The sequence below is a fragment of the Ostrea edulis genome, chromosome 6 (genome assembly GCF_947568905.1).
Source record: "Ostrea edulis chromosome 6, xbOstEdul1.1, whole genome shotgun sequence".
Taxonomy (NCBI): domain Eukaryota; kingdom Metazoa; phylum Mollusca; class Bivalvia; order Ostreida; family Ostreidae; genus Ostrea; species Ostrea edulis.
Window position 1 is genome coordinate 48,311,973 of NC_079169.1, and position 26,286 is coordinate 48,338,258.

The 26,286-nt window shown below is 34.2% G+C and overlaps 2 protein-coding genes across 6 annotated transcripts in view; one reads left to right on the forward strand and one right to left on the reverse strand.

Moving 5' to 3' along the window:
- LOC125647216 (MAM and LDL-receptor class A domain-containing protein 1-like) overlaps positions 1–6,104 on the reverse strand; it is a 35,744-nt gene extending 29,640 nt beyond the window's left edge. The window contains exons 1-4 of the mRNA XM_048873910.2: positions 6,096–6,104; positions 5,881–5,976; positions 2,502–2,600; positions 1,415–1,489 (exon numbers count right to left, since the gene is read on the reverse strand). Coding sequence (XP_048729867.2) covers positions 1,415–1,489; positions 2,502–2,600; positions 5,881–5,976; positions 6,096–6,104 — 279 coding nt within the window. The remainder of the gene's footprint in view (positions 1–1,414; positions 1,490–2,501; positions 2,601–5,880; positions 5,977–6,095) is intronic.
- A 456-nt stretch (positions 6,105–6,560) lies between these two features.
- LOC125647485 (vitamin D3 receptor-like) lies at positions 6,561–18,724 on the forward strand. 5 transcript variants are annotated; one of them, XM_056139820.1, is made up of 10 exons: positions 6,561–6,799; positions 9,507–9,710; positions 9,910–9,986; positions 13,286–13,534; positions 14,026–14,167; positions 14,522–15,063; positions 15,164–15,392; positions 15,513–15,737; positions 16,141–16,392; positions 18,324–18,458. In XM_056139820.1, exons 4-9 carry the CDS (start codon positions 13,331–13,333, stop codon positions 16,386–16,388), a joined length of 1,590 nt encoding a protein of 529 aa, XP_055995795.1. In that variant the 5' UTR covers positions 6,561–6,799; positions 9,507–9,710; positions 9,910–9,986; positions 13,286–13,330; the 3' UTR covers positions 16,389–16,392; positions 18,324–18,458. The 5 variants fall into 5 exon arrangements, with proteins under 5 accessions (XP_055995795.1, XP_055995793.1, XP_055995792.1 ...); XM_056139818.1 differs by lacking the exon at positions 16,141–16,392 and adding an exon at positions 13,047–13,092 and having other exon boundaries at positions 6,647–6,799; positions 18,324–18,724; XM_056139817.1 differs by lacking the exon at positions 16,141–16,392 and having other exon boundaries at positions 6,647–6,799; positions 18,324–18,724.
- Positions 18,725–26,286: the final 7,562 nt, after the last annotated feature.

Sequence of the window (26,286 nt, forward strand, 5' to 3'; positions counted from 1 at the left end):
TGTTCTAATACAGAGAGACCTGAAACATTTTACCAACTGGTGTTGGTCATCAAAACTGAATGGGGGTTTAAATGAAATCCCTGCTCTTTTGTAAATATAACTGTAATCTCGTCAATTATGATGTAACGTTCTTGAAGGAAGTAAAGAGAAATAATTACATATGTATTTGCTCATTTGAATAGGGTCATTATAGATATATGTACTGTATAAACATGAAAATGTGCAAAGAAATAAGTCCAACAGTTCCCTTATTATCATGAAAAGTGACATAACGATCAGTGACTAATATCATAACTCCTATAAGCAATACAAAATATAGAGTTGGGCAAGTTATTTTTACACGGACTCCTGGATATACCAAACGTGGGATCAGGTGCCTAGGAGGAGTAAGCATTCCCTGTCGACCGGTCACATCCGCCGTAAGCCCTATATTTTGATGAGATTTACCCGTAGTCAAAATCAGTGTGCCAAGAATGGCCTAACAATCGGTATGAAATACGTCAGACTGCATTTGACCCAATGATAGGTTGGCAAACTAGATATCTATAACGAACATAGAATTTGCGAATTGCTGACTTTAAACGAGACTGCTGAAACCCCTGCACCATCAAAGTATTTGCCAGTAGCCTGTCTCGATTTGAAAACTGATAATACGTGGTTTGTTTTAAGCTCTTGCGTATCGAATCAGTTGATTATATACACACCATATGCAGGTGATAATGGAATGTTGCTACATAAATATGGGAAGTTGACGATGGAGAAACTGAAATCATCCCGTTTGTCATAAAGTTGAGTTGTTAGTTTGCCGTTAATATATATTTTGAATACAATATCTAAATATAAAGCAGACGTGGACGACTCTGTGGTGTATTTCATTTCGAGTTCACAGGGATATACATGTACCGAATCGACATATCAATGAAAAGTATTACTGTTAATGGATAAAATGTCGTCGATATGTCTAATTGTTGAATTGAAGGCCACAGCATGAGATTGATGTGATGCAATCATCAACAAAATAAATTAAGAATAAGTCCTTTCCTGGATGCATTTGTATTCTTTTCATGATTTGAATAAAGCTCAAGTCTGTTCACGACTCAACATGCTTCGTATACTTAAGTCCAAAATTGATAGGACTTGGATTAAAATTTACTTTGCATCTATATGACCTATTCTCGAGTATGCAGATGTGGTTTGGGATAACTGTTCGAAACAAAGTTGTAAATTATTGAAAGACACCCAGTAGCAGCTGGGAGAATCATAAAAACCGCGTTAAGATGTAACTCTTTTAGAACAAAACTGTATGTTAGATATGAACAAATGTGAAAATCAATTATATTTAAGAAATGAACCTGGATACAGTATATTGTATACAATGCTATGGTACAGATGTAATGCTCTTGAAAAATCTTACCGATCTCTCAATTCCATTTCTTTTCACAAACATTCCGGCTAGAATCCCAGCTATTGTAGAATCAGGACCATAAGCCTGCTCGAAAACCAAAGTGCAGTCACGTGTATTATACATATTGAAAGTCCTAGGCAATGCCGCTACCCTATACCTTCAATTCCTTTTTTTTTCTAAACAAACTACATGTACATTTGACTTGAACTTCATACATGAAAGGTGAAGATAACGAACAGTTGTCAATCTCGTAACTCCTATAAAGAATATAGAATAGAGAGTTGGGCAAACACGGACCCTTGAACATACCAGAGGTGGGATCAGGTGCTTTGTACATTGTATTGACAACGAATAAAAATGAAAAAATGTCAGTTTTGAATGCCAGATTAATGAAAATTAAATGATTTGATTTTTTATAATTATTTATTCATTTATATCTAATATTATTTACATCTGCAATGCTAATATTGATAACACAGTACGATGTGAAGGGAAATTAAATAACGTATGGTAACGCAAAATCAAATAACGTGTGCTAGCGCGAAATTAACTAACGTTTGCTAGCGCGAAATTAACTAACGTGTGCTAGCGCGAAATTAACTAACGTGTGCTAGCGCGAAATTAACTAACGTGTGCTAGCGCGAAATTAACTAACGTGTACTAGGGCGAAATTAACTAACGTCTGCTAGCGCGAAATTAACTAACGTTTGCTAGCGTGTTATATGTAATATGTCTGCACAGTGTTTCCCGTTAAAATTTTCTTTACAATAGATGCCCAAAAAATTAAATGCTTTTATCAACATTTTGCAAATGCTTTAATATCATCAAATGAACCGCGTATTAAAAAAAGAACGGATCAGCAACTCAACTAGTTCAACCCACTCAATACCGGTTTGACGGACAGGCACAATGTCATCATTTTTATTGTGGAATAAAACAGAAGTTTGCAGTTTGGTTTAATGGGGGAAATACAGTGGAATGTGAATACATCTACCTTCCCAGATTTGTCAGCCTAGTGAAGAAGATCTTTGCTTTGTAAAGGAATAATGCAAAACTGGACTAGCAGATCAACTGAAAAAATGGTTATCAAAATTACCTTGTTGTCTATTAAAGATCCACCATGACCAATTAAATTTTTGTAGGTGTCTTTCCTGGAAATATCTGTTGCATGGCGCTTTTTTCTATTTTCTACAATCTAAAAAAATTATCAAAGAACGATATTACTTGCATAGGAGATAAATTGTCCCCATAAAAGGAATTTTGATATTTGAAGCATTCTGTCAAACTAAACGTTATGAAATGATGAAATACATTTCAAAGAGATAGCAGACGATGAAATATTTAATGTTCATTCAAATGAAAAGAAATGATGAAATATTAGTGGCAAACATGAATCTAGTTTTGTCACATACAAATTATGCATTTCTAATATGGGGGTGGGGGGGGGGGGGTACTCATCTCGCTTGCACTTCGTATTTTGCTAATGCAACAATAATATCAATGACTGAAGAACATTTGTCATTCATAAAAACCAATCGTCGGAATTCCGATAGCGATACACATATAAACATGGCGATGCACAGACAACTGTGTATTCAAAACAATTATTGATATAATCTGTTAGCATTAAACTAAATACTTGAAATATTTTTTTTTTCAAATAGATTTAGAATACTTTTACCATCTCACCTTTTTCGTCAGCAAAAAACAATGCTGAGGCCGTTTTGGAAACTGCCATGGCGTCACAGTGACCTAATTCGTTATAATTCATTATATAGGAAAACGATCGACTGTATTTCTGAGCCGTAGTAGAATAGAAATAAAGTTCTTGTTTTCGTGTATGTTGCAGGATAACCTCCTTGGTCTCGAAATGTTGTTTGAAATATAAAAGCCTCGGCTAACGTCTTTATATTTCAAAACAACATTTCTCGACCTTGGAGGTTATCCTGCAACTTACACGAAAACGCTATCATTTCTGAAATTACTTATTTCATGAGGGGAGGGGGTGAAAAAGGTCTTAGAGGATTTTAATTCGTTGGTGTGTCTTAGATACCAAGCAAACACCAAAATTTCAGACACTCGCTTTCATAGAACTTTGGTTCATATTATACACAAATAATGTATATGTAATCATACTTTCCTTTGACGCTAACAATATCTCATAAAGAAATACGTCATTTATAAATCTGTTTATTATCATAGTAAATACAAATATGCACAATTAATTATAATCAATTGCTATATACAATTTTTATTAAATATTCTATTCTGAATTAGCGTATGACAGCACATTTCTTATAAATCACTTTTTGTATTTGTTCTGTCTACACGCCACAGACAGACAAGCGGTCAAATTAGGTTTCGCATGAATATCATAAATCAAAGAAAAATATTATTTTTGATATAAGCTATTTAAAACACTTGCCTTTATAATCTGAATATCAAGTTAAAATCTATGATAAAATTATAATAATCAGTTGAAACCTGAACTTACCTTTATTGAACAGGCATTGCTATATTTGATACTTATTACGTAATGTACAATGTACCGGTTATAATATTTACATGATGTATTGTTATTCATAAAATTTCTATGATACATTTGTTATCAAGCTATCCGATTAATAATTACATGTAAACTGCAGCTTTAAAAATTGTTTTCATATTTAAAAAAAAAATACTGGTTTTACCTCAAAAGACATCAACATACAATTTATTTATCACGAATTTTAAAGAATATAATCGCTTATTTTTTAAATATTGCCATTGTCTAATTAACTTGACCCGTTACTTATGGAAAATATGTTTAAGAGGCGTGATTTGAAACGGTTTATATAGAATTTGACAAGAAAGTTCTTGATGAAATTGTACCTAAAACGATTGTTTATCACACTGTATGAAGAATAATATAGATCATGAAGCAAAGTCTGATAAAATTTAATTGTTATCATTTTTTTTGTAAAGGGAGACATGGAGACATAACCTGTTACATGCAATAAAATGACTTGATTAATTTGTATAAAACTCTGATAATTCTATCAAGTTGAATGAAATGTATTATCAGTATTATATAGATTTACAATTAAATTACCAATATATCAATTACCTTAGATTTGAAATATTCTAGATCTTGTATTGTGTATCGGATACCTTGATGCATACGATATTTTCATACTGTATATTGTATATATATTTCATACTTCATTAAAGTCACGAAGTCCTGTGGATATTTTTGGTTGTTTCAGTCTGCCGTGTGTAATAATATCCTCTGTAAAAATCGAATTAGTCCCATACAAGTCTCATTGATAACAACAAATTAAAATAGTGCGTTAATAGAGAGACCGAAAGAATGTCATCATAGAAAAAAAATCAGAAACTTATTTGAATATATACATGTATTACTCGGTATACACGTATTTCGAATTAAAAAATTTCTTCAGGATTGCATGCATTATCTTCCTCTTTCCACTACACTGTTTCCATATCTAGATGGAGGTTTGGACGTGTAATTGGACGACCAATGTTGTTAAATCAATTTTCATTTGTTTGTCGTAAGTGTAAGCACAAGCGTGTAAACTTAGGGAAAATTGTAAGAAATATTTGATAAAAAAAAATAATCCCTTTGAAACGGACACACGCTGAAAAGATTACCTGAATAAGCACAAACAACAGCCAAGCAAACTAAAACGAAAACATGTAGAGCCTTATACACTGCCATAACGAAAAACTGACCAGCACCACTGTCGCTGTGGACATTATAAGGTCGAACTTGTATATATGGCGTTGAACCGCAAGAATGTGTTACGTCGTCGTATGGTACAGTTTCCGCCTCGTGATTACTAAGTCCGGCCATAAGAATAAACCCAATGCACTCTGGCTGCTCTACCTATTTGCATTTGATAAGCCATCGCTACTATTATTTAAGATACAGAGTTCAGTTACGTTTTTCACTCATTGTATTTCTTATTTATTTTTTGTTTTTGGTTGGTTATCATTAGTTATGTACATATGTAAAAGTTTAGACAATGGACTCTACGATTTTACCATTTTTCTCATTCTAAAATATTGTTAAAAATGATTACAATTGTACCATGTTTTGAGAGAATATTGCTAACGATAGCATGGAATTCAAAACATGTTACATAAATAAGATCCTTTATTTCGCTCTACTGTAATGATTGAACAAGGCAGACATTAAGGAACATGAACCATGCTTAAATAAAGATATAAGGATATTACATAAACTATTATGGAGGTAAATAACAGCAATTTCTACAACAATTTCAAAATTCTTACAGGAAAAGTCATTGACTTCGGAAATTTAAATTTCTTGCCGGAAAATGAAAATCTTGTGGGATTTTCACTAAAATCACATACTAGGGAAATAAAATATTCTACGGGATTTTATTTTTTCCTACTGTATTTTTTCACCGATGATTACCTAACTTTTTAGGTGATAGTCACCTTTGATATACATCTGCAAAATCTAGATCATCTGCTTTGGATGTAAAGTTCCATCGGATACAGTATTTGTCGTCTTGTGTTACGTTGTTTATGATCCGGTCAATCACCTGAATGAAAAAGAATCCTTACATATTACATCCCTGTCTGACTCCAGAGACTTTACTGTAAATCAGTATGATGTTTCATCTTCATCTGTGACTGCAAACATTTTGTTGATTTACATTACTTTGATCATGGTTATTAGTTTTTCTAGGATTCCATATATCTATAAAGCACTGAAATGACCAACGACACGAACAAGTAGAGGAATCCCAGCGTCAGGACAAACGAAAATGTTTTCCTAATAAAATACAAATGAAGGGATGGGTGAACACGGACCCCTGCATGCACCAGAGGTGGAATCGGGTACCTAGGAGGAGTGAGCATTCTCTGTTGACCAGTCACACCCACCGTGAGCCCGATTAGATAAGTCGTACGTTAAATTATATTTACCACTTACCAAATTGGAGTCAACCAATAAGGGACGTGAATGAATTACTGATCTGGAAGACAAAATTACGCGACAGAATTTCGATTGTTATGTGTGTGTGAGTTCTGACAAGCAAATAATGCATTTACATGTATATTGATGTGTGTTAATTAAAAATATAAATTAAGCTTATTAATTTGTTTATATGTTGCATTTCTTATGCTTTCATCATTGAATAATTTTATAATATTCTTTTTTTATGTTCATTTATAGTATGGTTCAGTTATGTTTCAGCTAAGCTCCGCCCCTAGAAGTTATTGTATGTTGAAATTCTAATAAAGGTTTTATCGTACGAGTCTGCTTGGAAGTGTGGCTAGGGCCAAAGAAAAGGGCACACAACATGGCGCAAAAACACCACATGATCGGAGATGTACAAGTACCTGTCGAGGCTATCCGCACAGGTAAATCAGAAACACTGATGTGAAGTGAAGTGTAGCAGAATTTGTCAATAATAGAATATTCAACTAATACATTACAGCATAGAAACTGCGATATATGGCGGACACGGAATTCTATCATATTTCTAAAAAGAATTCACGACAGCTTTAATAAAGGTGAAAATATGTAGGGCTCTGTGTTACGGGGTTGTTTTCCTGACGAGGTTATCTGAGATTGTATCAATAGAAATTTTGTGAAATTCACGTGGTTTGGGTGAAATATTTCATTTCTACCTCGAGCTAAGTTTGTCGTATTTTTTATTTTTTTTGTCAGTCTATTATTTCCAAATCATGAGGAATTATTTCGTTGTCAACTATACGCAGAAAAAAAGGTATGGTATCTTCCACGGCTAAGCGAGTCTTGGTACAGAACAAGTAAACAGGAGGGATGCCATGTTATACGATATACGTATGTTTGTATCCCATGTAACGAGATTACGGAGACTTTAGTGAACTGCATGAAGTGTTAAATACTCCTAACACAATGTCTTTCACCTTATAAAAAAACAAACCCAAATTTGAAAATAGAATTTCTAATGTGCAAGGCTTTGCAATAATGTACATCTGAAAATGGTTTCCTGTGAAATTTTTGGAAATTGTGGTCAACAAATAATCTATATTAGATTCCGAAACCATTAAATATCATCTGTTTCATACTCCCAAGTCAAGGGATTGCGATCCACCACATACATGTACATCTAGCTAGTGAAATATGTGTTGGATTACAAATCCCTGACTATCGAACATGCACCTGCTCATGAATTGTTGTTTATTTAATCATTCTAATTGTTTAAAGTAATTTATAATTAAACAAATGAAAATCTTCTGAACTCTTAGGTAAGTAATAGTTGGTTTGTTGTTTATTGATAAGGTAAGTGAGATATATAGAAAAGCCGATACTTTTAATCCTGAACTGTACCACAAGGGGATTAAATACTATCTTAATGACAGATATCAACGTGTCGTCGTCGGTTCACCGTTGTCCGATGCTTGTCCCCTTAGATGTGGTGTACCGCAAGGCTCAGTCCTAGGTCCGAGACACTATTGTCTTTTTTTTTCAAGTATGCAGACCCCATGATATGACATATCATACATACGCCGATGACACCCAGATCTACGAGTATATCATCGTTGAACCTGGTGATAATTGGACCGATATGTCTCAAAGAATCCCAAGTTGTTTATCGGACATACGTATGTGGATGAGTATCAACCTCCTCAAACTCAATGAAGATAAAACTGAACTTGTAGTCTTCGCACCAAAACACAGACTTGAAGATATGAGCAGTTTTCATCTTGAATTTGGTGACTGTGTTGTAAGTGATTCATCTCTCGTAGAAAAAAAATTAGGTATATTCTTTGACAAATTCCTTGCCATGGAAAAACACTGTCTCTCTATTTCCTGCTCAGCATATGTAAATGTTCGCAGAATAGGCTGTATCCGTTCATTTATCAATGATAAAGCATGTAAAACTCTAGTAAACTCACTAGTTATATCCAGATTAGATTATGGAAATGCATTGCTTTATGGTGTTCATCCTCAACACACCAGTAAACTTCAGAGGGCACAAAACACAGCTGCAAGATTGATAACACGCTAAAAAAAAATCCGACCATATTACTCCTTCATTGGCTCCCGGTTGAATACAGAATTCAATATAAGATCCTTCATCATATTTTCAACTCTCTCAACAACCTATCTCCAGTTAACATAAAGGATATCCTGACAGTTTACAATCCCACACGATCACTAAGCCCCAAATCTCTGCATCTTCTCCAGGTACCTCGGACACGTACGAAAACATATGGGGGTCGACGTTTGGATAAGGCCGCATCGAGTCTCTGGAACTCTCTGCCTTTTAAACACAGACAATGTGTTATTATACCTATATATGTTCTTTCTATGTATTTAATTATTCCTAAGAGTTGTTTTAAATTGTTTTATACATGTATGTTATTAGGATAATTGTATCATTACATTATGCGCCATATGTTAATAATAATAAATATGCATTATAATCCTGACACTATGAATATTTCATTCACATGTATGTGCATGCACATCGATTTTTATATTATCTTAATTTGTAAAGCACTTTAGAGAACTAATGTTGATAGGGCGCTATATAGATGATTGAATTAATGATTAAGTAATTATTGCATTAACAACTCACTTTATACATTAATATTCATCATATTGATTCAGTTATGCTGTCGACAAAGCGAGTTTTTTGGCAAACCTTACTATTTAGCATATAGATCCCCCCCCCCCTCTTTCTCTCTCTGAATTTTTTTTTTATCAAACATACCCATAACTTTGTTTATTACGAAAGCATATTAGTACATGTATCATGTAAAAAATAAATTCACATTCCATCATCACGTAATTACGAGATCTTTTCTCGTAATTACGAGATAATAATCCCATAATAACGAGATCTTTTCTCGTAATTACGAGATAGAGGAATGTAAATTTATTTTTTATATGATATTAATAGACTTTCGTAGTTTATTGTAGTAGTGAATTAATGAAATAATTTGATTTATAAAGATTAAAAAAGACTAACAGACCCCCCCCCCCCCCTCCCGAACTCTGCGGCAAAGTACAGACATACGATGCGTTTGTGAAATGAGTAAATGATAATTTATAATTTACGTTTGTTTCCTATAGTGTCTTATAACAGAAGCCATTCCATCTCTTCTAAAACCACGCAAAGTGATGTGGGAATTCAACATCATCTTCGCCATAAGAATACTTGTGTTGTCTATCTGAAGACAACGTTTTGAACTTAGTACCCGAAATAATCAGATTACGGTGATAAAACAAGGCAAACGTGGACGGTCTGTTTGCCCCAGTTTAAACAGATTGGTTCAGGTAAAAATTTTCTTTGACTTTCCACAGTATATTCAAGTGACAACGGCATATTTAAAAATCAGTAGTTTAAAACTGCATTATTTAACTACCGTCTGAGTTAGAAGCTCGCTGTGTATGAATTACAATTCGTGATAATGCATGGACTTCTTCTGACAGTGAATAAATAGTACACATTATCTTTCGTTGGGCCCTTTTCTAGGTCAGGTAGGCTGACAGTTAAAATTCGCAGGGTGAGAACATAGGACGTGGACTATCTACGTCTGACGGCGAAGTTACGTAAGTTTTTTTTTTTAATTTAACATATTAATTGCAAGATAAACTTTAATATTTCAAAACGTTTATATGTTTCGCATTTTGCATTAGATTTTGGATATCGGAGTGCAAAGTTCAATCTGATAGGCAGGTGTAGGCTTCATTTTTGTATGCATCTATCGATTCCATTTCAAATATACAGGAACAGAGTATAGCGAGCAATCTTTTCGCAGCGCAAGTCTTACATCATATGTAACGTCAAATATAAGCAACGATTAATGAAATAAAGTTGCAGTGTATAAAGCGTAAAACAGAGAAATTTCCTGCAGAAACTCAGCTGTTCCGAAATGCATTGTTTGATTTTCAGGAACATAGACATCTATTAAGCGTATTTTGTGTAAAATGACTTGACCTTACACAGTTTATCATCATATGATAAGGTATTTGAACTCTCTCTCTCTCTCTCTCTCTCTCTCTCTCTCTCTCTCTCTCTCTCCAGAAACAAACGCATGCACATATATCGTATATCTTATCAAACATAGACGCGAAATATATTACTCCCTCTCGGTATACCTATAAGGTGCAGAAACGTAGAATCAAAGGGTGGGGGAGCTGCCTCCCCCCACCCCCTCTCCCCCCTTCTACATGACAACGTTCATTTCCGTAAATTATTCTTCATGTGCAAAGTTACTTATTTTCTAAGTAAGTCGGAAGAGCTCAATATCCGTGAAAGTAAAAAAAAAAAAAATCGTAATCAAGAGGTAGTATCTCGTCGTAACGAGTTAGTTATCTCGTTTATGTAACGTGTTAGTATCTATGGGGACGTTGAATTAAGGGCTTCCTCTTTCCCAAAACTCAACATAATAATTCTAAATCTTCAAAAGTGAAGTCAACAAAAATCTGGTTTATCGATGAATATTATACAGTGCCTACTATGTAAGGAACGCAGTTTGATAAGTCGTCGTAAAGATGACGAGAAAATGTTTGCTCCCCTAAAAAATGAAATGCTGACGAAATCTCTTCTTGATATCAACAGACTGAGTTTTCGTTGTCAAGAATTAATGTGAATTTTATTTATCGTTGTAATAACTAGTCGAATTGTACAACAATGGTATGTCAAAATTTTAAAGCTAATTCGGTATTTTACTCATATAATCAGCCAGCCTATAGATGCAGATTCTATTGAGAATATACATATTGCATGTATCTATATTACTTACATGTTTTGTCGATCCAACAAGAAATGTATAATCATTCATTTATATAATGCATGTACCAGGCAGATGTATGTCTGGCACAGAAAATCATTAATACAAGTACTTAATTTTGAATTCATTTTTATAAATGAAAGTGTGGGCCGACCAAACCCACAACAACTTGCTTTATTTCTGTTAATGTTAAAACATCATGAAAAAAGACAGTTTATTCAAATATCAATGTATGTACTGCACTTACAAACAACTTCAGTCACTTATTAGATTTTCTGTTTCGGTAAAAAAAAAAAAATTACAACATAATCAAACAAGATGAAAACGATGTGGGTTTGTCGATATTAATGCATTATATAAAATATTCTATGTCTTTTCCTCATGATTTCTCGATTTAAAGGTACATGTAATTGTACCATAGCTGCAACTCGTTTCAAACTGATCCTAGATTTCGGGAACAAGTGGAGGCCTTGAACCATTCCCATCAGTTATCTTCATTATAACGAGTCAATTATCTCGTTATAAAAAGATAAATAAATTTTCTCGATGAAACGAGATAATGAACTCATTATAAAGTGGTACCATCATTTGAACTGATGAATAGATCCCGTGCACAGGTGCTTGTGGACAGGAATTCCGGTACCCTCCTTTTAATTCCTTGGGTATTTCGTGCAGGGTGAGGAAATGGCAACCATTACAATTTATAAAGATATCAAAGGCAAAAACATTGGAAATGTAAATATTCCGACTTTAATTTTCATTACAATTGGGTTATTTTCTGTAGTTTACACCATGCAATCTGACCTTCCATATCATCCAACTCTGTCTTCCCGAGCATGTCAGATTAAAAAGTTACAGCATTCAAAGTTTAAAGTCACGGCCACGATTATTTTTATCATCAAAATGTAATCCAAGGACGAAAAAACAGAAATCATGATTTGATCATTCCGGATAATGCTTTTAACAGAACTAAGTGGAGAAAAGAAATAAAGAGCTCATCTTTAGATGCTTTTAACAGAACTAAGCGGAGAAAAGAAAGAAAGAGCTCATCTTTAGATGCTTTTAACAGAACTAAGCGGAGAAAAGAAAGAGAGAGCTCATCTTTAGATGCTTTTAACAGAACTAAGCGGAGAAAAGAAAGAGAGAGCTCATCTTTAGATTAATTTGTTGATTTACATTCTTCCGAAAAAAATTCACGTAAACCGAGACGTCACCAGCTGTAGGTGAAGAACAACAAATCTAGACCTATGCTTTTGAATTCAAAATGTTGACAACACCATGTTAAGCATATTAATAACAAAACGTAAGTGGTGGTTCATGGACTTAAGAGGAAGCTTATCAATTCTGACGTAAAACAAATAAAACTGCAGCTCTGTAGTAGTCATAGGCGACGTTTTAAATCTCATTATAAAATAAATTGTGTTTCTTTAAACAAACTATCGAATGGATTGTTTGTAGGAAGACATCTTTTTATTATAGATATTTAAAACGTCGAGTGCCTGTGGTGGTAGTATACATACAGCTGAATAGTGGACGCGTTACAAGGGGTGGGGTGGGGGGGGGGGTGCTCCATAGACCTGGTATTGTTTGTAAGTTATTTCACCCCCATCTATCCATACCAAGTATTATTATATCAGACCCCCTGTCTTTAATTTAATTCAACTTTTATCGACACAGAATGTAAAGGAATTATGTAACTTGGGTAAATCTATTAAGAATTCCTTTGAAATTAGAAATACCAATGTATAAGCACAATTGCTATTCTTTCTTGACCTTTATATGATTTTAGATTTATTACATTGTATACTATGTCTATAAGCTGTATTTGCTTTTGACTAATAAACAACAACATACTTCATTTTTCTCTCCTGTTAAGGATCAATGCTTTCATACAGTGTAGTTTCGGCAGTGGGTTACCTCAGGTAGATAAAAGATTTTCTACATTTACTCTACCAGCATATCAGGCTTGAAACAGACTGGTTACCCCATATTGAGATCAGTAAACAAATATCTAATAGTCTAGAAATAGAACATTTGCATTTCTATCGATGATGTTACACAATATTTCACTCAGGATCGCCAATGCATCATGGTTATACATTACTTTTTTCAAAGGCTGCAATAGTGCTTACCCAGGACAAATCAGAACCTGCTGCAGATATGAGCAAACGAGACATGAGCGTCGGAACCGACTTTGATTTCGATACCAGTCATTTTGAAGAGTCCTATACTCCACCTAAGAAGAAAAAGTCGGAGTACCCGTATATTCCTAAAGGAACTCCTCTGCAACTTCCACCATGTCGCGTCTGTAGCGGGAAAGCGTCAGGGATACATTACGGCGTCAACAGTTGTGAGGCATGCAAGGTATATTCATCGTTCAGGAGCAATATATATATATATATATATATATATATATATATATATATATATATATATGTATATAAATAATTCGGTATTTGATACAGTAAATACATCCAATAATAAAAGTCAAGAAACACAAAACTCGAATAACATTTCACTGTTAGCGCTTTCGGCTTTAATGCCTCTTCAGACAGTTATAACAGTTATAACTGTCTGAAGAGGCATTAAAGCCGAAAGCGCTAACAGTGAAATGTTATTCGAGTTTTGTGTTTCTTGACTTTTATTATTGGATATATATATATATATATATATATATATATATATATATATATATATAAATATATATATATATGAGATTGTTTATTATCTTCACCTTTAATCAATTAGTCTATGAAATAGGGAAAAGTATATTGAAATCATTTCATAGATGGACCAACGAGAAATTCAAACAGTCTATGTAAATTAAGGCATTGTGTAATGAACACTGTTTCCAGGGTTTCTTCAGGCGATATCTTCTTCGAAAAGAGCCGTATAAGTGCAATCATGGCGGGAATTGTGAAATAACGGATCGTCACCGGGGCAACTGTTCAGCGTGTCGGATGAGGAAGTGTCTGGATTTAGGAATGTCAAAAGAAGGTACGAGTCACAAACCTGATTCATCGATATTTCTTCAGGAATTAAATTCATGAAAGATAAAGAGCATTTGGGTACATCGCACGCGATTGTTTATCTCCATAGAGTCGTTTTAGATCTCTGAATATTTGTCAGGTAAAATTGGTCAAACAGTATTAAATAATACTCGTTTTCTTGTGATATAAAAGAAAAATGTTAGAGTTTTGCATTTTTTTTCGTAAGTCTTGATAATAATCGTAATATTATAATAATATATCAAATAATACTCGTTTTCTTGTGATACAAAGGCAAAATGAGAGAGGTCTCCATTTTTTCGTAAGTTTAACAGAATAAAAATCATAATGTATTTCCTGGCAGGAATTCGACAGGGAAGATACACTCTCACTGAGAGAACAAAGGCCATCATGGAAGTAAAACGTTTACAGAACCCAGAATTGGACTTCGACCAAAAAGCCTTCGATATGGTCAGTGCAGCTGTATCTCAGAAAAATGCGGAGAGGGCTCAGAGATTGTCTGTTGAAGATCCACTGTCTTGCATTCTGATTCCAACTTCTCCGGACTGCAATAGACAGCAAGCGCTGTCTGATATCTCGGATGACCGATCGCTGGCAGACCGACTGTTGGATTTTTCTGGCTTCAATACGCACAATGTTTCGGACGAACTTACTGATCTGCTTAATCCGGACTATTTCTTTAGTGAGGAAATGGAGATTCCCAGTTCGGTGAACATGCTGTCGTTGGACTCTAGTCCCTGTTCTAATGCTTCACCGGAAGTAGAGATTCAACTTGATTTATATGACAACGTTATAGATAACTTAGTGGGAGCATTAAATGACATGCTTCCACATTCCAGTCAGTTTACGGACGAAGAAATCTATGCCATCCTAAAAGAAGGTTACGTAGGTATCATAAAGCACATGTACAATATACAGATCGAACTTTTAATTACAAAAAACATCGTGATCGTTCTCAAAACATATTCCGTCATTTTTTTTGCAGGACAAATATCACTTGAAAGCTCAAGTTTTTGGTCCTTTGAATGCTCTATCCCCCGATGAATACAACTCAGTATATGAAAAGACGAAAATAGACGTAGATGGAAGAAAGCAGCATTTACAATTCAACAAAGGAACATTAGAAAAGATGATAAAGAAATACGTCGATTTTTCACACACCATTCCATGCTTTTCAGATCTTCCTGCGCAAGACCAGGCAACACTGCTAAAAGGTTGGTTGCTTAAGTTGATGTGAATATTGAATGCTTCTATGTTGTCATCAGGTAAAACTGTACTGCATCTGTGTACCAAAAACTACTTATATTCTTATAGGATTTTCATTTACATTCCAGCATCTAGATTCGAGTTTTTCATGCTTTTGGAGTATCGGTCCCTCAATCCCGACCTTGAAATGATTCAGACCTATTCTGGGGAGGTATTTCACTTGAACGAAGCATGCATATATGTACCTCGAGAAATGATGAAATCGTGGCTTGAGTTTACGCGCACCATCAGGAAACTAGAATTGACCAATAAGGAACTAGCCGTGACGCTTGCCGTGGCCCTGACCTTCAGGGGTAAGAATTACTAAATACATGTAGATTAGCGTTCCTTGCACATACCATTGAACTCGTTGTACCCAATACATTATTTTGAAGTTCTGTAAGGAAATTGAAAGCCATGAACTATAGTTTACATTTATGTATAAAGATACCCGCCAGTGTTTAATTGCTAATTCATGGTAGAATCCGAGATGTTGCCCGGTATGTACAGAAGCATGTCTCTTTTACCATACAATTTCTTCACAGAACTTCGTATGTTGATAGATCCAACACAGAACCTCTATCATCCAGCGGTTTATGGGCTTTTATAAATTCGGTCAATTTGTAAGACAACTATACAACGAATCCAAGTCCCATGAACACATTTATCATCACTAGCTTCTCTCTCACGACTTTCTGTTTTATCCTCATTTTACAGACCGCTGTAGGTTAGAGCAGCCATCTTTCCTTGAGCAAATTCAAGATAACTTGGTGCGCATGCTCTGTTACCTATTGGAGGATCACCATGGAGACGAATTCATGATGACATTTTCACGAATTATTAGCATGTTGACAGGCCTGCGAGGCCTGACAGAGAATTACTTACTGCAGTTCAAGACAATTTGTTCAGACAAGTTCATCAAGCGAGAAATGCCCGAACTTCTTGGTTTTCTTTTTGATGAATGACTTGGTATATAGGCTCGGCACATCCTCATACCTCATGTCTATGTGGTGTTAGCTTTCATTGGGATATCAGCAACTACTCCAAAAACAACATTTTAGAGAAAACTTGTAACAAAACACATAGTACAACTCTATAAATATTATACCAAGTGTTGTCTGATGTTTCAAGAACAATTTGACTTGCACTAATGATCTCTTAATCCTTACTCTGAAATAGGCTATGTCTTTTGTGTATGACATTTCGGAAAATTGATATACATCTAAAGTATAAAATTGGTGTTGCTAGATCAAGCTGTGGCAGTATAAGGATAGATTACCATACTCTTTGAATGACACCTGCATGAGATTTGTTATGGTGATGGCACAATATTTTCTTACTTTTGTTTCAATGAACTGCATGGCTGTACATGTTGACGGACACTGCAATTTCTTTATGAGGTTAGAAAGTGTTGCATGTCAGAAAACATGTATGCACATATATACAGTAGTATAGAAGTACGGAGCGTCAAATTAACATATACACAAATTATTGAGGATATCTTTACCAATGTGCGCAGTAATTGGATTTGATGTGCAATTGAATTAATGCGCGCATCAATTCAATTGACGAGAGCAATAATTGATTTGATGCGCGCATTAATTTAATTGATGAGGGCAATAATTATAGTTATAGAGCATCACTGTAGTGGAATTGTTGCTCGCAAAATTGAATTTGGAGCTCGGTATAAAGGATTTGATGATCTCATTAATTTGATTGAAGATATCTTTAATTATTTACAACAATTCTGAATAAGGAATTAATGCACGCATCAATTCTTCGAAAGAGAGCAACAATTCAATTAAAGAGATCATTGATACAATTGTGGATATGTTGAATGAAATGTGAAGATAACGAACAGTGATCAATTTCATAACTCCTACAAGCAATACAAAATAGATAGTTGGGCAAACACGGACCCCTGGACATACCAGAAGTGGGATCAGGTGCCTAGGAGGAGTAAGCATCCCCTGTCGACCGGTCACACCCGCCGTGAGCCCTATATCCTGTTCAGGTAAACAGAGTTATCCGCAGTCAAAATCAGTGTGCCAAGAATGGCTTAACAATCGGTATGGAACACGTCAGACAGCATTTGACCCAATGATAGGTTGTATTGACGAACTAGATCGTTATAACGACCATAGAATTTGCGAAATGCTGACTTCAATCGAGACTGTTGAAACCCCTGTACCATCAACTTTTTTGTCAGTAGCTTACCTCGATTTAAAAACTGATTATACGCAGAACAAGCTCTTGCATATCGAATGAGATGAGATATATAAACACCATATGCAAGTGATAATGGAATTTTACTACATAAATATGAATTGAATATATCTCTAATTTGATAGATGTGCTCTCTCTCTCTCTCTCTCTCTCTCTCTCTCTCTCTCTCTCTCTAAGAATTATTGCGCGCATCAATTGAATTAATGATAAAATTAATTGAAAAGAGCAATAATTGAATTATTACGCGAATGAATTGAATTGATGCGCGCATGGATTTCAATTTAATTGTATCACACATCAATTCAATTGTTGATGCCATCAATTCATTTGATGAGAACATCAATTCAATTATAGCTAGCATCAACACCAGTTTAATTAATGCACGCAATAATTCAGAATTGAAGATAGGATATGATTATCTGAAGCGATATTTAATTGAATTGTCGCGCATCAAATGAATTGATATCTTTAAACAATTAAAGATATCTTCAATATCTTGAGTTTATGTTAATTTGGCGCTCCATATAGAAGCTTCGTGGGACACTAATTTCATCGTTTTCTATTTGGCAACTAATTTGAATATACAGAAGACATAAGCTTCAAAAAGAGAATTAAGATACCTATATGAGGTCTGTTTTATGCAAGAAACATACACAAGTTAAATTATTTTCCAGATCGAAGCACACTGTCCAAACCTGATCGCGTGGAGGAAATTCAAGATGGAATGATTGCCATGCTGATTCGTCTATTTGAGCAGCGTCTTAAAAGTGAATCCAAACGACGGTTTTGTCAAATCATAGACATGTTTATAAAATTCCGAGAGTTAAGTGAGGGGTATATGAAGTGTTATCAAACAATACGTAGTGACAGGTTTCTTCAAGACGATGTACCGGAAACGTTGAAATTTCTTTTTGACGGATGGTGAAATCAAGGCATCTTTCGTTAATGATATTGTATAAGCATGATCGTAATTCAATTTGATTCTTTACTTAGTAATCTACAAAAGTCTGTGAACAGATGTAGATGAACTCAAATAAAATTAATTTGTAATAATGAAATAAAACTCAAAAATGATTTCACTGTGAAACGTGGTTTTTAAAGAACGGCTGCTAATGGGTTCTTTACATCATAACCATACTTTTTGACGTCACTTCTTTGGACAAATAATGATAACTATTAAAAATTTAATTACATTTGTTCAGTAATGACTAAAATGTACATGATTAAGATATTTTATCTAATTATGATTAAATACTGTGTAATATCTAGAACAAGCGCGATTCTGGTTTATATTTTTATTTTCATTTGTTCTATGATAATTTTCAACTATCCTCTTTCAACAACCAATATACATATACTCATAACAAAAGCTGTCCATCGTGAAAATAAAAAGCGCTCAGGGATCGTGCTTCCCCTCTGTTCATGGATATGATTATTAGTTCGTTGGTTCCTTTCCCTTCGAGAATTTTTCACTCATATTGAGACGTCACCAGATGTATGTGAATACCACATATTTAGACCCATGCATAGCGCCCAGGGCTATCTCAGTGAGGGTTAACGCCTGCCATAACACCGAGGACCTCCGTTTTTAAGATCATATCTGAAAGACCCGTGATTCCGAGTGTTTGGCGAAGGAACAATAACAGTTTAGGTTTGGCTCGAGCGGGGCTCAAACTCACGACCTCCAGTGAACGCTGCGGATCTAGGAAGTCTGATTTTAATTAGAATGAGAGATCAATCGAAATTACTCTGCTATTTCCGTAACTGCAATACCGGTTACGGAAAAGGACGAGCGCTCGATCCGATTGAACAGAATTACTGGTTAAATTCTCGAATACCATTGTTTAGCAGATGAATACAAATACTACTAATGTGAATATAGTAACACTCTTATCATTCACAGTCAGCCACAATCCTGATGATAAATTATGCATGAGAGAGAAATTATCGATGAAAAAATTGGAGTACATGCATTCAGATCTATTCATTTTCAAAATAAACTACAAGTCACAAACTGAAAGATGATAGCAAGAAAGTACATATACCATGATTATAGCCATGCCGATTCAAACAAAATCAGCCACTGACTTATGCAGACTGTAACAGTCAACCGAAATTGACACTTAAATATATCAAAGGACAATTAACGATTTATGATCTCGAAATTTTGGTTGAACATTTGGAACACATTACATATTTTATTTGGATGATTATATGTAAAACAAAAATTATTAAACTTAAACATTTTCAAAGGATATTGTAACCATGCCCCTCTTTAGGGGATAAATTCATCTCAATACAAAACAATGTTAATGACATTCGAGAAATAAATGAATATCATGTTTATTGCTTCTTTTAAAAACATGATATAATATTATATGATTTTAAGAATTTGGGGGTAAAACGAACGCTTTGTAGAGCAATTGCCTTTACATGTACGTGTTTCAAAATGTAAAGTAAAACACAATTCGTAATTTATAAATACATGACAGAGACGCGCTTTCAAACCTGATTTATTTACGCTTTTCTGAAGAAAAACATATCTTATCATCATTACAGTACATTTACTTCTAGTAAAATGGTCTATGACAAAGCATTCAATAAAACTACACTGTCTTGATTTATTACACCCGGTCATAATTGGATGTTGGTGTCGAATTTGGTTTACTTAAGGAAGTTGACTCCTCAGCTTTTGAGCAAAACTACGCAGAATGCTGTTACTGTGAATGCACTGGTTCAATACTGATTTCATTGGTCCAAACATTGTATGCATGTATTACTTAACCTTATCCAGTTGACCTTTTTTGGTGTTAATTCAAATTTTGAAATGATTTTGCAGGGACTATATTTTGGGGCGAAAGGATCGTTTAATAAAAAAGTTATACATGTAAATCTTGAACAGTTTCTGTTTTACCCAATATATCGCATTTCTAATACCCCTATACTTGAATTTCAGATTCATGATTTATGATACAAGTATTTGAAACTTGGAACTAATTCAAATGTTATAATCCATTAATTTGGTTGAAATATTTTTCCAAACAGAACACCGATTCTTAAAAAAAGTCTTCATCATTTTACTCGAAATTTTGCATAACAATTTAGTATTTTGGCCAATATTCAAAACATTGATCTATATCCCTCACTTTTAAAATTTCCATTATAAAATTTTCATCAGACAAAAGTTTGTAATTTATGTGCAATTTCAGAAATTTACATTACTTCTAACATCAACTTTTAAAGTCTAAAAATCTCTATCAAGAATTTTTCCATATATAAAAGGTGAAAATAACGAACAGTGATCAATCTCGTAAATCCCATAAGCAATACAAATTAGATAGTTGAGCAAACACGGACCCCTAGACACACCAGAGGTGGGATCAGGTGCCTAGGAGGAGTAAGCATTCCCTGTCGACCGGTCACATCCGCCGTGAGCCCTATATATTGATCAGGTAAACGAAGTTATCTATAGTCTAAATCAGTGTTCCAAGAACGGTCTAACAATCGGTATGAAACACGTCCGATATCATTTGACCCAATGATAGGTTGTATTGGCAAACTAGATCGTTATAACGACCATATAATTTGCAAACTGCTAACTTTAAACGAGACTATTGAAACCCCTGTACCATCAACTTGTTTGTCAGTAGCTTGCCTCGATTTAAAAACTGACCATACGGAGAACAAGCTCTTGCCTATCGAATCAGTTGAGAGATATAAACACCATATGCAGGTGATAATGGAATATTGTTACATAAATATGGGAAGTTGACGAAGGAGAAGCTGAAATCATTTAGTTTGTCATAAAGTTGAGTTGTTAGTTTGCCGTTGATATCTATTTTCAATAAAATATCCAAGTATGAAGCAGAAGTGGACGACTCTGTAGTGTCTTTTATTTCGAGTTCACAGGGATATATCGAATCGACAGTGGTAAACAAAGCGCGTATGAATCTGGATGAATAGAGTAGGCTAGGACTATTTCAATGACTAGGAATTCCAACAGAAATGAAAATAAAGGTAACTATAGGAAATAAATTTCATTTTCACATAAACTTATATAATTGCAAAATGCTAATATTGAACACCCCGGTCATCTTAATACTGTACAGGTAATCATTAGTGGACAAGTAGCCGAAATAGGACTTCTTCACTCTGTTGTAAAGTAGTTCAAATGATGAAAAGAAGTAGATTTTTAAATATAAAGTACATCGTAATTTAGTATCATATGATTGAATCCAGTTTACAAGATACATGATACATTAATATAATATATTATAAAAAAATCTTTCAAAGTATACATTTAATAGAACATAGAGTTTTAGAAATTTCGACATTTATTGTCTTTTTATAATAAATGTCCAAATGTATTATTCACAAATATAATTGCTTTAAAAATATACATGTCACAAAACAATCTTTAACGGTGACAGTTGTGGAAACTTTTTGAATATATTGAAAAAATACAGATAGCTAAGTACATGCAATTAAAAACATCCTAGCTAATAACATCGACAAATGTTTCCGACTACCTTGCCTGTGAACATCGATCCTTTCCTATTTCCGTCTGTTCACGCATGCGTGAATACACATATTAAAGAGGACGATGGCAATGGCACGATGTACCATAGTATATCGCAATATTCATTTGAATATATTTATAATTTGCCGTGCAGCCATATTCATTTGAATATTTCTAGTGCTTTATACAACATTATTCATTTGAATAGTTCTAGTGCTTTTTACAGCAATATTCATTTGAATATTTTTAGTGCTTTATACAGCAGTATTCATTTGAATATTTTTAGTGCTTTATAGGCCTACAGCAGTATTCATTTGAATAGTTCTAGTGCTTTTTACACCAGTATTCATTTGAATAGTTCTAGTGCTTTATCCATCAGTACTGAGTATTCATTTGAATATTTCTAGTGCTTTATACAGCATTATTCATTGAATATTTATATTGCTTTATATAGCATTATTCACTTGAATATTTCCGGTGCAAAATATCGCATTATTCATTTGAATATTTCTAGTGCTTTATACAGCAGTATTCATTTGAATATTTCTAGTGCATTTTACAGCATTATTCACTTGAATATTTCTGGTGCAATAAATCGCATTATTCATTTGAATATTTCTAGTGTTTTATCCAGCATTTATTTGTATTCATTTGAATATTTCTAGTGCTTTTTACAGCTGAGCAGTATTTATTTGAATATTTCCGGTGCAATAAATCGCATTATTATATAGCTAATAAATAGTCTATTGTAAAATCTAGAGAATGTTAGCGTTCAATATCCTGAGAATTTATTGAACGCTAACTTTGCATTGCGTAAATTGTATGCGCCCGAAACATTCCGAGTATGAGCGTTCAATATTGACGTTACCGTAACGACGTAAACAAGCCAAAATGGCATCTAAGGTGAAGGTGTGCAATATCGGCATGCATTTCTTTACTGTTCAATATTTAACCCGTCATTAATGCATGAAGCAAAGTGATGTTGTGAATGGGGACATTATAATTTATGTACAGTAAAAATTTGCTTAAGTAACTATCAAATACCGGCTCTGTCAGATTCGGAGGACCGTCGTCTGCCATTTTGGCTTGTTTACGTCGTTACGGTAACGTCAACATTGCATGCTCATACTCGGAATGTTTCGGGCGCATACAAATTACGCAATGCAAAGTTAGCGTTCAATAAATTCTCAGGATATTGAACGCTAACATTCTCTAGATTTTACAATAGACTATTTATTAGCTATGCAATAAATAGCATTATTAATTTGAATATGTTTAGTGCTTTTTATAGCAGCATTCATTTGAATATTCCCAGCGATATATACACTGACAGCTTTTTTGGCGGTCTGAAATTTTGATTGAAAACAAAAACTGTCAGTGTTATCTGCTTCTATCGCACGTAGTTTTCACTACCATTTTAGTATAGAATTGTTCCTGAGAAAAATGTTCAGATGTTGATACAAGTTTTGTGACAATTCGTTATTGATAAAGGTGTTACTTACTCGTTTGAATTTTCCCTTTTGTTGACTTACGTCGCCATTTTCCGTGTAATATGATCCCGTGGTGATCCGGGTTAGAATAGGTCCTCAGTATGGGGCGGTCCTTCGTATGAGACCGCAAAAACCGAGGCCCCGTGTCACAGCAGGTGTGGCACGATAAAGATTCCTCAATGCTTAAAGGTCGTAAGCGCCGAGCATAGGCCTAAATTTTGCAGCCCTCCACCGGCAATGGAGACGTCTCTGTATTCATCTGAGCGAAATAATCTTGAGAGGGACATTAAACAATATACATCAATCCATCTGTGGGACATTAAACAATATACATCAATCCATCTGTGTAATTGATCATGTCAGTCTCGTGATTCGCCATCGTGAATAAAAAAAGTCTCCACACTTCGTTTGGAAGATTCAATAAAATACATATAACAGGATCACATGGAATGAAACCTATAAGGGGCTGGAGTCCTATATAATTTTAACGTGCAATTTTCAAAATGCTTTAAAATTCATTAGTATGGTTATCCAAGGAAAGGTGAACATGGAAAAAGACCGGATGTTCTCCATTTTCAAGTATATTTTAGGCCACCTGAGTCACATAGGAGCAGCTAGCCCTTTACCAAACTTGTAAACGTCGTGTTCCCAGTGGTAGGGTGTCTTAATATCAGGGTAGGTAAATATTATAATAGTGATTAGTGCGTTAACAATTGAACATTTTATCTTCTTGTTACATGTAACTACTTTTTTATCCTTCCAATTCTTTTCAAATTATGTATGAAGCATCTTTCGGACAAGGGGGGGGGGGGGGGGTATAAATTGACTCCTGCACCCCCGGGGACTTAGGAGCGGGGCAAAAACTATACAAAAAAATGACCAATTTCAAAATCTTTGCTACAAACCACACATCTGTCAGAAAAACTAAATGAAATACATAAGCCATGTAGAGCTGGAAAGCCTCAACCCAAACATGATCCCCGACTCCAGGGTGGGGGCCATACTATAGTGTATGTGTAAAACATTTAAATAACATCTCCTTTTGAATGGATATTTAAGAGCAATTATCCTTTCACCACAATTATAAATTTTATAAAACCAGCTGTAGGGGTTTAGGTGACAAAATGGTCATAGTGATTAAATGTCCATCATTTGAAAGACTACTTTGATTTTGCTGATACTATACAAAAATAAAGTGCACCGCCACGGCACATGATACGCCCGTCACATATTGTTAACATGAACATATCACCATGAAGAGATAGGTATGCATGGAACCAAATGTCAACCTTCCTTTAAGAATCTTACCCACTTTATGGCCTCATGTGACATTGCTTCAAATATTGATAATGTAAGCTTAATGATTTTTAAAAGGATATAAAAACATTTTCCCAAATGTTTTCAATGAAATGATTAAAGTGCAAGATAGCCCTTTATCCAAGCAAACAACTTACAATAAATGGGAGTACTCAAAAAGGTTGATTTATTCAACATATCAAAAAATACATATATCAGTATCTGCCTTTGTCAAATCTTCAAGTATAAAAGTAAAATATGCATGGTGATGTCAATATAAATAAATATAGATTAAAAACGGTTATTTCAAACACTGGTGCATCTCCTATGGTGTAGTTATTAATTAGAAAAAAATAATACATCATATATTTCTCAACTGGTTGTGTTAGACTTGAGAAATGCACATCTGCAGCTTTGCTCATTGTATTTTAAGGAATGAAGAACAATGCACAGCGTTATAAAACATCAAACATTAGTCATTATGTTTATTCTTAGACTGTAAAACTGTCATCTTAGTGAGACATGACAATCTGCACCTTGTTGTTGAGATATAAAATAAAAATATATTTTACAATATCATATTAATTCTTAAACTTTATACCAAATTAACTTTCAAAGTAATGGCTACCAATTAGAACTGTTCTAAAATTTGACAGATCAATTAGAAGGCCAGATTCCTCTGCCCAATTCCCGATTGCAAGAGATATAGATAGCACCTCCTTGATCAGATTGCTGTAACAGAAATCTTCTAAACTCATTAATTAATCTGTAATTTGACAGAATGCAATTTTTCTGTTAGCAAAATGCCTCCTGAATTGCTTGATAATTACACCCATGGGACAAGGGAAATTTCTCTTGTTACTGACACAAAAGAAATAATTTGTTTGTTATATACTGCTGTATAGTACAGTGTATATAATGAAGAATGTGTAGTTTCTTGAATTAACATTTTTTAATATGGTTATTGCAATACTATTTCATCTGTTCAGATTTACACAAATGCCCAATCTGCAGCTTTGTTCATTGTATATCTTTTTTCTGAACAATGCCACAGCCATAACAAAACATCAAAATACTAATCATTAAAATAGGCCTTTATACATATTGCAACCATTTGTTGTCTTAGTGAGAAATGATACTCTGCATATAGGTTGCTGAGAAAAAAAATTATATAGTACAATGTCAAATTAATTTTGAAAATAAAGACTAACCACAACAAACAAATTCACTTTCAAATAATTTCTGGTATATCTGCAATTAAGAGGCTAAGATCTCTCTGCCCAATTCCCTAGAGATAAAGATAACACCTGCTTGATCATGTTGATCAGAGAT

Bases quoted from the DNA above. Each gene is read 5' to 3' on its own strand.
- LOC125647485 (XM_056139818.1), top strand. From the start codon at position 13,331: ATGAGCAAACGAGACATGAGCGTCGGAACCGACTTTGATTTCGATACC. The intron at 14,168-14,521 runs GTACGAGTCACA...ATTTCCTGGCAG, and splicing joins TTTAGGAATGTCAAAAGAAG to GAATTCGACAGGGAAGATAC. The intron at 15,393-15,512 runs GTTGGTTGCTTA...TTTACATTCCAG, and splicing joins CCAGGCAACACTGCTAAAAG to CATCTAGATTCGAGTTTTTC.